This window comes from Sebastes fasciatus, chromosome 4 (genome assembly GCF_043250625.1).
Source record: "Sebastes fasciatus isolate fSebFas1 chromosome 4, fSebFas1.pri, whole genome shotgun sequence".
Lineage (NCBI taxonomy): Eukaryota > Metazoa > Chordata > Actinopteri > Perciformes > Sebastidae > Sebastes > Sebastes fasciatus.
Window position 1 is genome coordinate 11,981,699 of NC_133798.1, and position 16,100 is coordinate 11,997,798.

At 43.0% G+C, this 16,100-nt stretch overlaps 1 protein-coding gene across 1 annotated transcript in view; it reads left to right on the forward strand.

The window, feature by feature from the left end:
* st3gal2 (ST3 beta-galactoside alpha-2,3-sialyltransferase 2) overlaps positions 1-16,100 on the forward strand; it is a 59,287-nt gene that overhangs the window by 26,182 nt on the left and 17,005 nt on the right. Inside the window, exon 2 of the mRNA XM_074631973.1 lies at positions 11,704-14,434. Coding sequence (XP_074488074.1) covers positions 14,012-14,434 — 423 coding nt within the window. The 5' untranslated portion in view covers positions 11,704-14,011. The remainder of the gene's footprint in view (positions 1-11,703; positions 14,435-16,100) is intronic.

The window sequence follows — 16,100 nt, forward strand, 5'->3', positions numbered from 1 at the left end:
AGACTTGCAAAATAATGACTTGGTCCCACATCTGGCACGGCTTTGCTCAAGGATGCCGGGGCACTGTACACACAAAACTAACCACTCGCCTGCCCATTGGGTGACATGCCCTGTTTATCATGCTAAGGATGGTTCCGGAAACCTTCTGGATAATAAAAAGCAAATACTACCTCTCGGCCAATAATGACAGTAATTAATTAGCATCAACAGCGCTATTTACGTCATTGACTTTAATATTAGAGAACAAAATTTTACCCAATGAACCATAGTGAATGTCCCCATGACCCCCATTAGAAAACGTCACTGACAATGTCGTTGCTGTATGTCCTCACCATTTTTTAATTCCCTATGCTGGGAACATACTGCTCCTGTGAACCTTTTGTGTTGTTTCTCAATATGCAAATTCCCATCTGGCATGATTATCTCTGTGACTCTCTGTCAGTTTCCGAGACCTCTGGGAAAACAAATCATTGGTGCTTTCATCTCTAATCCCCAAAAGTTTCAACTACTTTGTTAACCTCTAAAAACCTCAGTTAAGCAACCCTGACGTACTGTATAATAAATTCTAATTATAAAGTATCCACAGAAAGTTTTCTCCGATTCAGAATGTGTCTGGATGAACTTAAGGGAATGTGCCTTAAGTGATGCAAAGGACATCCAGAATATTTATATAAACCATTTACTTTAATGTAAAGGTATGAAAATAGTATCTAGTATTTCAATATATCACTTGGGGTAAGCATCATATAGAGCAGCCTCATTAACGTGCATACAGAAATATATGTGATACTGTCATACAAATTGGCAAAAAGTTACTTTAAGAGTATAATCAAGGGGCTTCTGGACAATTTAGCATTACATTGAATTGAATCATCAACATGACTCTGAAACACTTCCAACAAAACATTATGACCTTCTTGAACATAGGATTTATTGCCGGCCTGTTGTATTAGACTCACAGACTGTAGAAGTGGACGTAGTCACTGTGACGTCACCCATTGGTTTGTGGACTGCCGTTTTGAAGCCTCGAGTTCACCATCTTGATTTTTTGGCCCTCGCCATGTTGTTTTTTTGCAAGTGACATGAGAAGGTGGAGCTAAGTACAACCAAACTCTGAATATATTTTTAGGTTACCAAAAATGTTACAATTAACGGTCATGAACTGAAAACACACTGTGAAAGGGTTACATTTGTAAGACAAAAACACGGACAACTCCCAAATCGGACAACGCTGTGGTAGCTACCGGTCAATCACAAGGTAGCCACGCCCTAAAGCATACCCCGCTTTATGGTCTATTTGACTCTAAATGGGACCATAATTTACTATATGAACATCATTCTGTATTGAAGAAGACTTGAAACTGGTGATTGAGACCATAAACTCATGTTTACAATGTTTACTGAGGTAATAAATCAAGTGATAAGTACAGTCATTTTCTGATAGACTTCAATTCAATCGTGTTTCTTTTTGCAACCAGAGGAGTCGCCCCCTGTTGGCTGTTAGAGAGAATGCAAGTTTAAGCACTTCTGCATCGGCTTCACTTTTCATACCTGGAGTTGCCCACTGATTAGACTGCATTAGTTTTAGGTGCGTCTAATAAAGTGGCAACTAATTGTATATGACCAATATAACATTTGGCATTAACAAAACTGTCATTGTTGTCTAAAAATTGGGCATCCAGACTTACATTAGTACAGTGTTCATGACTTTATTCTAAAGGGATCTTTGGCCAGAGGACCCAGGCTCTTCTAATTATAGTCATGCTGACAGCACAAAAACTAAGAAATTGCACTCAGCAATTGCAGAGCCTCAAATGATTCAAAATGCTGCTGCCAGGATCTTGGCAAAGACAAAACTGAGAGACCACATGACACCCGTCCTGTTTGACTTCTAGTGGCTTCTTGTGTCAGCTAGAATTTATTTGAAAGCTCTTTGAATGATTAGATTTTTAATTATTATCTGATTCTAAAGATTTTAATGGATTAGTCCCTTCAAAGATTTCTGACTGCCTGTGATTTTACACTTCAGCTCTCCCTCTGATTGTACCACACGCTAAAATGTAAAACCTGCACCCATCTAAGAAAGACACTGCAGTACCTGGGGATCATAGGGAGGCAGACACCGTTTACACTTTAAACAGGAAGTTAAAGGCCTACAGTACCTCCCATCTAGTTTGAAACTATGATCAGTCAGTCCCTGGAAAATTATAGAATTTCATATGTGTTAATATTAGTAAATACACTGAAGAATGTAACCATGCCTGCATGGAAACATTATGATTCAGTCAGAATGAATCATCACTCTTTAATAATTTTTGTTTTAATTATATACAAAAGACTTCATCAAGTCTTATCAAGTAGGAGGAACATGAATTATAAATTGTATAATGAAGCTGTTTTTGCCAATTACATTTTAAAGACTAGATTTTTTACAGTAATTTTGTGTAATCAGAGTGGCTGTATGACACAATTAACTGAAGGCAGGAATGGGATACAGATAGTGGGTTTCCATGGCTACAGCCCAGTCGCAGAGCGAGGCTTTCTGCTGGCAGTTTATAAAAATGGAGACACTTGAATTCGGTGATAAATAACCCATTATCGTCTTTTCAAATTGGCTGCTCTTTGACTGTGTCTGGTATTATTTCTCATCTTGCTATATTTCATTCCATGTTTTCATTTTCTCTCCTTACTGTGTCCCTCGAGGCTGGTCATGACTTTCTCTCTGTTTCCAGATGGCGAGTACCTTCAAAGTCAGGAGCATTTGTCTCAGATACATTGAAGCAGAGACATGAGATCCAGGTTGTTGCTGAAGGTCTTTCTTTAAGTGGGTTTCTATAAAGACTAATCCAGAAAAGTCTTTTGGTCAAGGCTTGAATGTAGTCATTCAGTCTTTTCAGGCAGGAGTCTTTACCAATTTCTTGGGTATTAAAGGCGGTGATTGTGACTTTGAGTAAAGCCCAGAGGTTGAAATATCCCCCCAACCAGTAGGCAATTTGTTATTTTTTAACAGGGGGGTTGGACACGGTTTGTTTCGTTCTACCGCGACTAGCGAACAATATGTTTTTTTGAAACCACAAACCTTCAAGCTATATAGTTTAGAGACTATTATAGATCCAAGATGAAACTGACAGAAGGGCTAGACTCAGAAGAAGTAGCAATTACAAATCCGTCTGCTACTTCAGCACCACAGACGGCACCATGGATTTATCAAAGCACAGTTTGGCTACTGATAATTCAGAGCCATGGAGCAAATTCTCACGCCCAACTAGTCAAATAACACCGTTTGGTCTGTGCCCCTCGGTATCGGAGACTGATGCACGGGGTACCCCTCTTGTGTTACTTTTGGACAGACCAGGGACGATGTGTCAATATGCACTCGTTACATGCATAGTGTCCTCTCAAAATAAACTTCTGTTTTCACAGGAAGTTATGTTTAGGTAACACAACCACTTAGGGTAAGGAAACGGTCGTAGTTGACATTAGCTTCACTGACTATCGACTCACGGGACGGACGATACCATACCAACGAGTCACGTGATTAACAACTAATGTGAAAAAATAAGTTAGCGTTCACACGGGACACTAACAGTGGTCTCCTGGTTGAAAGACATGTTTGTTTGACCCATCCACCACCACCCTTGCCCGCCCTTAGGGGACTCTCACGATATTAATACTACATTACCTGCTCCAACCTTCGAATAACGCCATGGGTGGGTTTACATTGGAGTTAGTGGAAATCCCGTTTCGTCACATACTGTCGCTAAAGGGTACCTCCGTGCGTTGGTATCCGATGCCGAGGGGCGCCGCCCAATTGGAGGAATTTAACGAGTTGGGAGTGAGACCGGGTTGTCAAATCACCTACTGCCCCTAACACCGTAAAAAATTAAAAAGAGCATCAACTTGATCTTACCAGAGGTCAAACATCACCATGTTGTAATTCATCTTTACGTGTCACAAAATATCTTCTTTTGTCTCTGAGGAGCACAACAATATTTTGTGGTACGTTTGTGTTTTTTTTGTAATACATTTCGCATTTTATCTATCTTTGTGTTGCAAAAATGATGGTTTATGCAAACGGTTACAAATGAAAGGCTGCAAAATAGTCATATTGGACAATATAGAGACTAAAGGCCATGACGGCAACATTTAAATCAGTTTAATTTCACAGCAAAATCAATTGCTGCAATTAGTCTATTTGTTACACACAACTTTTGCGCCAAATTCAACCGTGGTGAACTTTGACCAGGCTAGCTAGCGTGTTCGTGGTTAGCTCGCCAGCCACAGTAGGTCACCACCTATCCCTGTGAGCAGTCCTTGCTTGCCTATGTCACCAGGTTTTTTTTTTACAACCAAATATTTTGAGAATACTTGCTGTGCCACCTTCATCACCCAGATGGCAATAAAGAAATATATATATAGTGAAAATATGGTTCGGTGATGACAGGTCCCTAAACCAACAAACATACAGAAGACCAAATATACCAAAGAAAATATTATATAAAAAATACTATCCTATATGTTTGTGTGTCATTCAGGCTTAGTTTGTTGAAGCTGCAGGGCCTCTGTGTGCACCAGAATAGGAAAAGAGAATAGAAGGGGTTATTACGTTACAAAAGCGTTGGACAGCAGCAGCCGTGGTATCATCCTTTCACTGTTGCTGATTTTAGCTGCAGTGAGGATGGAAGGAGAGAGAGAGGACAGCTAAAGTTCAGTCAGACAAAATGTGTAGATAAAAAGGAATAACAGGCAGAGTCTACAGTCTCACTAATGCCACCAGCTTCTCTCTCTGTGCAGGCAGGGTGAAGAGGAGAGGATTGCATGACAAAAATATAGATCACGTTTTACTCCCAACTATCTATTGGAACCTACATCTATAATTTATGTCGACGGTGAAGGTGGCCTCTGGTCTGTGAAATTGCAGTGAAGCATTGTTATTGCCAAACGCTACACAGAGGCAAGGCGGAGGTACATTGGGCACCTGTAACAAACCAAAATGGTTCCATTTTATGGTTTCTGACTCGAGCCATCCGCAGCGGTGATCAAAATGAAAAGGGAGAGAGAGGGGTGACGGAGGGGAACGGTGGAAAACAATGACAAATGAGACAGCGAGGTTAAGGGGGGAAAAAAACTGGAAGAAAGCAAGCAGAGAGAAGCGATGCAAATGATTAGAACCTGTTTGAACCCTTCAAGAAAATCAATGAGATCAACTGCTAACGACAGATGCTTCTACTGCGAGGATGGACGGAAGAAATGGAAGGGATGGGAGGGATGAAGCCATTGTCGGCGTCAATCTTTCATCGTCATAAACACACTGTAGTTATTATTCATGACTGGAGGAGACGGGGATGAATGAGGGGACTATAGGAAATAATCAGAAACAAATGGTAACAGTAGCAGAAAAAAAGAGAAGTAATTGAAAATGGTCTGTACCAAAATAATAGCTGCTAATAACAGATGTTTCTACTGCAGAGTTTTGCTGATACCTTATTTTAAACTGTGATGAGAGAAAACCAGACAGATGATGGAGAAAAAAAAGACGTGGGTCGACTGAGAACAAGATTTGACTCATTTACGCAGGTCAATGGCAGGCTGCCAACAACATGCTTAGTGACAGCAACAGTTAAGGCGAGTAATTAAAGGAATTAATTATGGTAATTAAACCTGGAAGATACATGCGCGTATATATGCAGACTTAGTCTGGCTAAAGCAGCTAATTGCTTTGGTGGTCACTAAGCATCTCCAGATGAGTTGGAGTTTTCTAAGTCGGTAATTTCTTTCATTTCTTCTCAGTGTTTTTTTCAGCTATTCAGCTATATTAAAGGAAACACCACCTAAAGTAAGAATTCCAATATGTTGTTTCCATGACCTAGGAAAATGCAATCAATATTGAACATGAGCAACTCTCTCAAAGCCAGAAACCAGAGAAGTAAGTCTCAAACTTGTGATGTCATAGGGTATGAAGTCTGGAGCTGCTCCATAGACAGTGAATGGGAGACTGATTTTATGGACCAACAGAACGTTTGTTTTCTTTTTTTTTTTATAGCCAAATGATGTTTATTCTATTGTAGTGTTGTCAGTTGTGAAACAGAAAATGTTCCCATATATTCAGAACGTTCCCCTGGGTGCTCTCAGTGTCATCTACAACATCTCTCTCCATTCATTGTCTATGGAGCAGTTCCACACTTTATACCCTATGACATCACAAGTTTGAGTTTTAGCACTTTGGATTTGGGAGAGTTGTTCATGTTTACTAATATTTTTTGGATTGTCTTAGACCATAGGAATAACATGTATGAATTCTGAAAAATGGCATAGTTCCACTTTAATTTGTTTCTGCATCTAATACTGTACTACACCATACATTAGTTCATTTTTCTTTACCAGGTTATTCCTAGTCAGGATCCTGGTGGACTGTGGAGCCTATCCAAGAATGCACTGAGTGGAAGGCAGGGAGACATCTGTCCATTACAGGGCTAACTCAGAGTACTGTAGATACACAATCACTTAATATCAATTTCAATCAGAGGTTGCGGTCCAAACCACATACTTACTGTAGCTGCACTTGTTGAGGAAGAATGTACTGGTCTGAACTTGATGATATGAGCAACAGAGAGGAGTAGTCAGCGGGTTCCGTAAGCAGAGTGTTTTATTTAGAAGCAGATTTTTTATGCATTTCTTTCTGTGTATTTGTGTGTGGTTTATGCTCTGCAACGAAAGAAACACACTTATTAACAATAAATCAAATCCTCAAAAGATATTGTGCAATAAACAGGTAAATCAAACATTAAATAAGTCAATTAACTTACAGGACACACACATCATGTTGGAGGTCAAATAGAGTGATGTCATGTGATCCCTTCCAAGGGAAGGGAGTACGTACTGTTGCATGCAGTATGCACTTTGAAATTGCTCATATCCGTCGCACTCCGTAGTGCAAAATATGAAGTAAAAAGGAAAAGTATGCGATAAACGTTATGCACACGAGTCGCAAAATATGTAACGTTAGTAGCCTACTTACACTTGAATGCACTGTCTGTCATTGAGGCTTCTGTCAATTTGTTTGCTGTCATCTGTCTCTTGTTTATTTTATAAATACGTGACGTATCTTCCGTTGCGCAGAGGATTGTGGGTCAGAATAGCCAGAAAAGCATGCTGGCTTGCATACTGCAAAATACGACTGGATGTAGAAGGACATCCTAGTATTTCTGGCATACTGCATTTGACATGCTGTGTATAGGGACATACTAAATCTGTTTTCTTTCCTACTAAATAGCATGTTAGTGTGGGTATTGGGACGCACAGAGAGTCACCAGCTCACTTTATTGGCATGACTTTGGGTGGTAGGAGAAAAAAGGAAAATATCTGCCGGTGCCCCCTGCATTGGTGCCCCCACGGCTCCGCCAGACTGGCCTCATTCAAATGAATGAGAGGACTGAACGCAGCCTTTGTCTTGTTGAACAACAATGGAGCTCTATGGCACCGAGAAATAATCTATGTCACGCTTTGGCAAAACAGGCGATACGTGTTAGTAGGATCAATTCATATTGGATTTGGTCTTTTCTTGGGGTTTGTTGACATTAAGAAAGATGTCGGCAAATTTATCCTTTAAATGATGTAGGACATATTCTATATACATATATTCACAATACGTGGATGCTATGCCACTCTCTGAATGTCAGTAATTAGGATAACAAAACCTTTATAGTTTTCTCATGGACTGCAGACATGGAGCACAACTGTCAGTCTCCCCAGGGCAGGTTGTCAGTGTCAATAATAATAATAATGCTGGTACTCACTGTTCTGCAGCAGTGCACAGAAATGTGGAGTATAAACTGCTGCTGCCAGAACTGTCTGCCACATACGTACACTGTGGAGCATGTGGCCGGGGCTGCTGGATCAAAGCCGGATGCACGAGGATAGATTAGTTCTCGAGTCGGTCATTGTTTTTGCTCAGTCATTAGACGCCCTGCGCTTACAGAAAGAAGAGAGGAGGCGAGACCGAGCAGAAAGGGGGCGTCACAGACGAGAGCACTCAACAGGAGGCATAGAGAGAAAAGATGGAAGTTTTCCGGCATCTGTTAAGAGCCATTGTTACAGGAAGGAGGCCGGCAGGGAGGGTATTGGATGATAATTACTAGCTGTAAAATGTGATCGCATCAAACTAACAGGAATATGACAGGACAGTAGGTGCGCCTAAAGCAGAAAATGGAGAAAGAGAGCGAAGGTAGGGAACGTGGGGAACATGGGGGAGGTGATTGACAGTCTAAAGTGGTGAGCTCCTGTTAAAGTTGGACGGAAATCAATGCAAGAGAAACGTTGCCATTCAGAAGGCAGAGCGGTGTACAAAAACTGGGCAGAATACAAAACACAGAGGCCAAGTTCACATACTGAAAGCTGCCTCCGAGGTGTGTACATGTATTAACAACTAGACAGGTGATGTGTGTGCAGCATGTGCAGGACTCCGCTGACATCAATGCAACATGGATTAATGGTGTTTTCTTGCATATTGATGAGGCGCGATCGCTGTGTAGAAATTTGTTCGGTGATGCGATGAATCATTTAACAAGAATATTTCATTGACAGCTGTGCGGACTCCAAAGGACATTATGGATAACAGTGGGAAAAACTGACATCTGTTTCCATTAACAGGCTGCCATAGTCAACAGTTAACTGTCCTTCACTTTCTCAAAAATGAGTAATGAATTCAATGAAGAACATGGGGAGTTGCATGGGGAGCATTTCTTATTAAAAAAAAAGGGACAAGAGGCGAGCATCATGCTCAAATAAATTGTATCCCTTGGCGTCAGTGAGAAATAGAAGGAATGCTAACAAGCCATTATACAGAATCTGAAAAATTAAAGATTAGAGTGTAACTGGGAGAAACCGGCTTAACCGGCTTAAATTCATGTTGTAAACCTGCTGCTTGTTCGGACACGTCACTCGCTTTGCACGTGTGTTTTGTGTGCATCTAGCTGGTGTTTGTCACTGCACTTGTGCACCCAGATGACATCTATTGACGATGGTAAAGTTATGAAAAACCACCGGGACAGCCAGGACTGTGGCTCCAGGTGTAAAATGTGTGCAACTCTCTGTCACGGAGGGCGTGATGTATACAGCAATTATAGTAGAAGTAGAACATAAAAAGAAAGAAATATGTCAAGTCTGTCCCGGTTCGCTACCATGGATTAGATGGGTCAAGGTTGGGGACTCTGTAGTTTGTGTTGCCGTAACAACCCTGCATCGCATGCTGGCTGCCATGGCGATGCATCAAAAATAGAGTAGTGGAAAATAATTGTTCATTGCTGGGTGGGTGGGTGGGTTGGTTGGTAGCAAGAAAAAGAGGCAGACTGTCTAGGTAATGTAATTTGTTCCTCATAGGTGGAGGGAACAAGGAGCAAAACATTCCAGTACACAACTAAGCATTGTCTGACTGAGAACAACACACAGGGATATTTACTGAGGAGTTGAAGCCCTTTTTCATCATATAAAACAAAGAAAAGCAGGACATCCTCACATCACTCCTCTCAGCTCTACTTAATAGTTCCGACAAAATGAGTCATTTAATGACAGTAGTAAAGAATGCTGCAGCACATTTAAAGATGCATTACAAGTTACTCCTGTTTGAATTTGAATTTTTCCTGACTATAAAAACGCCTTATAGCAGGTCAAGTCCAGTGTGCAACAATTTAAAGGTGCACTGTGTGGCATCTAGTGGTGAGGTTGCAGATTGTAGCCAACTGAAACTTCTCCCATTTGCCAAGCGTGTAGGAGAACTACGGTGGGCGACGTGAAAACGTGAATGGCCCTATTTAGAGCCAGTGTTTGGTTTGTCTGTTCTGGGCTACTGTAGAAACATGGCGGCCAGCTCCGTGATGAGGACTCCGTATGTAGATATAAACGGCTCTTTCTAAGGTCACGAAAACACAACGATTCTTATTTTCAAGTGATTATACACTAAAGAAAACATACTTACTGATATTATATTCCATTTCTGCCAATACTGTAGATCCCCCTAAATGTTACACACTGTTCCTTTAATCAGCCATTGATACTCATTAAGTAGGCCTGTTAAATGATTTTGATCTGTGTACAGCAACAATGTAGTCAAATGAGTCTAAAAGTTTTACCAAAAATCTCCACATTGTTTTTTGATATCTTGTTCAATCACTGACCTTTTTTCTTTAGCTGACGTTCGGCTATTTAGGTCATATTTCCTCACACGCGGCCTTCTTCTTGCGGGATAAATACGCACTTTTTCATCAACCAATATCCTAAGTTCTTTGTTCAACATCAACGTCAAAACAGCCCGGCATCAGATCTTAATAAGGAGGACTTAATAAGTCAGACATCAGATTAATTCCAGCTAAACTCATTTACATCCGTAGGCTCAATAAATACCTCGTTACATTGAAACATTGCGGTGACGCTACATTTCGCAACCTGGTGGCAGTTTGTCGTGGGCTTAGCAAATATGCCCCACAGATGCACCATCATCTGGTAGAGCAGCAATAAACACAGCGGCAGGAGGTCTGTTTCTCTGCTTAGTATTCTGCCCCGACTCTTTCAATCTGTATCCTGTCAGTCAACATTTCCAATTCAGTGTAGTGACATTTTGAAATTTCTTCTGTACCAACCAGCGGACACACAAACACAGCAGGAGCTTGTTCCATGTTTGTCCTTGTGATGGACACGGTCAAAGACAAACTGAGCAAGAGGAGCGAGGAAGAAAAGAGAGATGTGTAAAAAGAACAGATGCAGTTGAAACAGTAGACTGCTGGGGACAAATAATAACAGGGAAAAAAGAAACAGTTTGAGGTGAGCCGGGTTATGGACCGCCTGCCGGTAACATTTGTGTTCATTTGTGCTAGACGGCTTGTCTCCACAGATACCGACAACTTTTCTTTCCACCATTTCCGCCATCAACCATGGAAGAAATAACAACTGCTGCTGCTTATAACATGTTGTGGAAGTCAAAGATATATCGGAAAACCAAACGCCGTCGTGTCTGGGTTCCGCAAGCTGTAATCACATGTGTGACTGTATCAAGCTACACGCCGTTACTGCGGTATGAACCCAAAATGACATGAATGCCGATAGAATGATGCCAAAATAACTACATAATGATGCCGATTTGTAAAAAGTCTGAATTCATGCTTTGTCATGTCTGTCCGTGAGACGACAAGCAAACAACTTTTAAATTGTTTGTTTTCTGAATGGAGTTTGGATCGTTTAGTGCCGGGCTATGCAGCTGCTCCATTAACACTCAACGCAACGTGATCTAGGCATTGCGACGTTGTTGTTTATACCATACACAGCCTGTGGTTCATACACATACATTTATACACAGAGTTTCGTCAGGTCTCTGTACAAATATGATATACTATCGTAGCTCTGGATGCCCACAGACAGCTACAATACTTTTTCCTCCATTTCTGATTCAGCAACAACATTCGCGTCATTTGCGTCGCCCTGCGTGAATTTGCGTCTGTTCGTCTCTTTGCATTGACTTTGTATGTAATCGTAAAAATGTAACTGGTGTGAATGTGCCATTAGACGGAGGGGAGAGAAGAAGAATGAAAAGGAGAGGAAGGGGATCAAAGTGGAAAAGGAGAGGAGGATTAAAGATGTCGATATGGTCAATGAGGCTGATGGCAGTAAATGGAATTCTGTCTTTTATCTCTCTTTCTCTCTCCGTCTCTACAGGATTTCCACGGAACAAGAAGCCAGACTTCAGGCCAGAAATCCCTGAGCGACACACAAACACACAGACATTTGATCATGACCTAAAAAACTCCATAACTTTACTGGGAGCAGTGGTTTGTGCCTTAGGGGTCCAGGGTACACACACACGCACACACATACACACACATCAAAAGTAGTTGTTATTGCAGCAGAAAGACAACCGTGTGTGTGCAGGTGAGTTAAGCAGGTGTTTATTTGGCATCAGGTGAACACGGGCAGGGCAGACAGCTGGCGTAAAGTGGGCACTGCCGGGGTCTTACCCTCGGATTACAGTTTAGCAGATTAGAGCAAAGCAGCAGTCACCTCAAGCTCACCAGCCTCATGAAAGTTACGCCGCCAGCCAAACACACACACACACCGGCACAGCTGTAGAACACAATTAAATTAGCACAGCTGGCAGACGTGGTGCAACCCTAGCTTAACACCATACACACATTAAATCACTGGCACAAAGACGTGCTCACACACAGACACACACACACACACACAGGCTCCGATGCAGGACAGATGATGCCCCCACCCTTCCTTCCGTCGCCCTCGCAAAGCCAGCTGGAGAGAAGATAAGATTTGGGGCTGATTGGTTTTGTCTTTTTTTTTTTTTTTTTTTTCATCGCAGCCTCTGCACATCACTCCGTCCATCACTTTCGCCTTTCTTCATCCCTGGGTGAGCCGTCATCATAAAAATCTTTCCATCGGAAGAACAATCCGCTTGTGATGCTTTGATTACTTCGCCCCAAAGTTATTTTTGTCTTTATCTTTGTGTTTTTTCATCTTTATGGCTGCAGAGTGGAGCAGTAAAAGGACTTCTTGATTAGTTGTTGGACTTTTTTTGTGTGATTTCTAGATACTATATCAGCAGAGTCTTCATCTACAGAAGGTGACTCTCATTGGAACAGCGTCATGAAATCTCCTGCTACTCTCTTAGCGTGTTTTTTTTCATCGCATTAAGATTTCATCATTCATCACAAAGATTTGAAGCTTTTTATCCCAACTTTTTAAAACTTTGTGTCTGAGGAAAGTGTGCAGAGGAGCACTTTAAACTTGACTGCTATTCGCCAAGCAGCTCTCAAAGCCTCAGTGAAACAGGCAGACAATGGACTGAAAGCAGAGAGGAGAGACCTTGAGACGGAGAGAGACTGGGCGAGGTGAACCTCAAGAGAAAAGCAAAAAGAGTAAAAAAACAAACAAAGGAGAGAATACTGATGAAACGGCAGATAAGAGAGGAACCGAGCAGTGAGGAAGAAGAGAGGTGTTTTTTTTGGGTCTAGGATGGCTAGAGACGTGATGGAACACCCTTCAGGCCAGACCTCCTCCCTTCTACCGCTCCTCCTCCTCCTCCTCCCATCTTCCCTCCCTCTCTCCGCTGCTCTCTACTAGTCTGCCAGCTTTCTTTGGCTACGTCGCTTCAGCGCAACGAGAGAGACGGGGGAAAGAGAGAAAGCAGAGCGCCAGAGCTGAGCTCAACGTTCACACAGATGGCAGAGCAAACGAGAGGGACCTGCTGCATCCGTCCGCTCCGTGCAATGGATTTCACTGAAGATGGACATAGCAGTTAATCCAAAAAAACAAAGAGGGAGGGAAGAGAGAGAGAGAGAGGTGGTCGTAAAGACAGTGGAAGGGAAAGTTAGAAAGTAAAGAGGGAGGGAATGAACAGAGCATAGAAAGGTGGAGGAAGCAGATCGAAGCTGAAGGAGAGATCACCTCTCATTGAAAGCAAATGAAGCGGTCAGGCTACAGCTGTGTGTAATTCAGCTGCGACTCCAGCGTGTCTGAGTGTGTGTGTGTGTGTGTGTGTGTGGTGAGACATTTCTGTGTGAGACGAGCACATAGCTGTGAAGAGAGAAAGAGAGAGAGAGAGGGAGAGAATCCTGTGTGAGACAGAGGAAGCGTAGGAGCATCGCTGAGCGCACAGCTTGACTGTGAGACAAATTGACTCTGACACATTGTCCTCCGTCAGAGAGTGTGTGTGTGTGTGCTTTTGCTAGTCTGATATAGTGAGTGATCCAAAGTGTTAGTCAGGGGGTCGTCCCAATCACGCTGACCGGGGCCTTGGTGGTTGTTGTGTGGAGGCAGCAGCGGCGGCGCGGGAGTTGGTGGTGGGCTGGTGACAGTGGCAGGCTTAGGGGTTGGGGCATGGCCATGGGGGGGCCGCATCCCATCCTCCACCCTGCACCGGGACAGGCGCTGGGGCTGGGGGTCCTGGGGCGGGGGTCCATCCAGGGGAGCCCCCAGACTCCCGGAGCTCAGGCCCTGGCTGAGCGGAGGGACGATGGCGGCGGCTGCGGCGGCGGTGGCGGCAGGAGGTGGAGGTAGTACCGGGGCAGGAGGCGGGGCGGAGAAAGGAGGCAGGGTGAGGTGTTCCCGCAGGGTCTGGGTTCTCCTCGGCTCCCTGGTCCTCGTCTTCCTCACCTCGCTCTTCTTCTCCGTCTCGCTCCGCGGGGGGGTCGGCTTCAACTACCTGGAGCCGCCTGGGTGGGAGGAGTCGAGGCGGGTGAAGCTAGTGCCCAGCTACGTGGGCGCACACAGGCTGTCGCCAGCGGACACCTCGCAGCAGAAGACGTGCGCCTGCCCACGCTGCGTCGGAGACCCCGGCGTTTCTGATTGGTTCGATGAGAACTACGACCCGGATATCTCACCGGTTTGGACCCGAGACAACATCCAGCTGCCCTCTGATGTCTACTACTGGTGGGTGGTAAGTAACAATGTCATTTAAATTTACATTTCTAGAGTTGTGACACAATTAGTACATTAAGTGCGGTGACAATTACTGTGAATGTTAACTGTGTAAATGCAAGAGTTTGGGTGATAATTCAACTGGTTGAAGGAATAGTTCAACATTTTGGAAAATAAAAATTTTTTTCTCCAAGAGTTAGATGAAAAGATTAATGCCACTCTCATGTCTGTACAGTAAATATGAAGGTATAGCCAGCAGCTACTTAGCTTAGCTTAGCACAAAGACTGGAAACAGGGGAAAACGGCTAGCCTGTCTCTGTCTGAAGATAACACAATCTGCCTCTAAAGTTCACTAATTCACACTTAAAATGAACACGTGTTGGTTTTACACAGAACAAATGAGATATAACATTTGTGCGCTTTAGCGGTGCTGGTTGGCAAATTTTGGGGTTAGGGTTGGACAGAGCCAGGATAGCTGTTTCCCCCTGTTTCCAAGTGGGGTTGTATGTATACTCCCGCGCTCTGCAAGGTAAAATGACTACTTTTGTGAATGTAGTCTGGTGGCTTTGAAGAGAGCAACATAACAACTTCAGTTCCCCGTCAGAAAGGACTGGAGCAGTAGAAAAAGGTACCTCTCCATGAGACAGTCCTTTCCAACAGGGAACTGAAGCCGTTATATCACGGTCTTCAAGACCAGACCAGACTCCATTCACAAAAACATCTCGTCACACCTCGCAGAACAGGGTGAGTTGCTGGTCTATTACTGCGTCGATTGATTAGTTTGTTTGTGTTGTATGACTTTTGGATCCGAACTAACATGGCGTCCACACAGCAGTACATTGCTTAACTTCCGTGCCGGTAACGTTACTCCTGTGTGCTTCACCAAACTGGGAGCGTGCCGACCGCCATCTAAGTTACTGTATGTGACGTTAATACACTGACTATAAGGATGTATAAATATGTGTTTTACATGTAGCAGCGTCATCATGCAGAAACCTACGTCAGGTCATGCAGTAAAACATTTTTAGAAGGGCTTGGGAAAAAAGCATTTTGACACCAAAACATAATACATACTTTGACCAAAATTTGATTGTTCGGATTTGCACACACGTACTTGGTTGCAGCTATTGCAATTTCATGCTTGTTGATACTACCACTGAGAGCCATAGACAGACAGCAATGCTAGACAAGGGGGCTTTAACTTCACATTAGATACAAATTTTGTTCAAGTGGTTTCATTTCTCTATTTGGAATTAAACTCCCAAACTGAACATTTACAGGACACATTGCAATACATTTGCGTAAATGACATACAGTGAACCTGCAGACTGTTTTTCTGATTTAATATCCCTGCCTAATCATTAAAAACACAGCACAGAGGGGTTGGAAGTCAGTTACGTGGGAGATAAGTTTATTAGGACACCAACATAGGGGGAGTAATGCATCATAATCGCCGATCCCTCTCCATCCTCCTCATCCTTCCTTGTCATTGAGCCAACCAATCCCCTCTTACAAGTACTACATGCTCCTCATGTATCCCTGCCAGTTATATGTCAACATTACGTGGTTGGTCACTGGGTTTAAACCACTACTGAGTAATGTCTGAAAAACTGAAATGAATATGTCTGAGAGACGGGAAGCACTAAATTCAAGACAACTTGTATTAACACCCCTTCTCAGTGTGT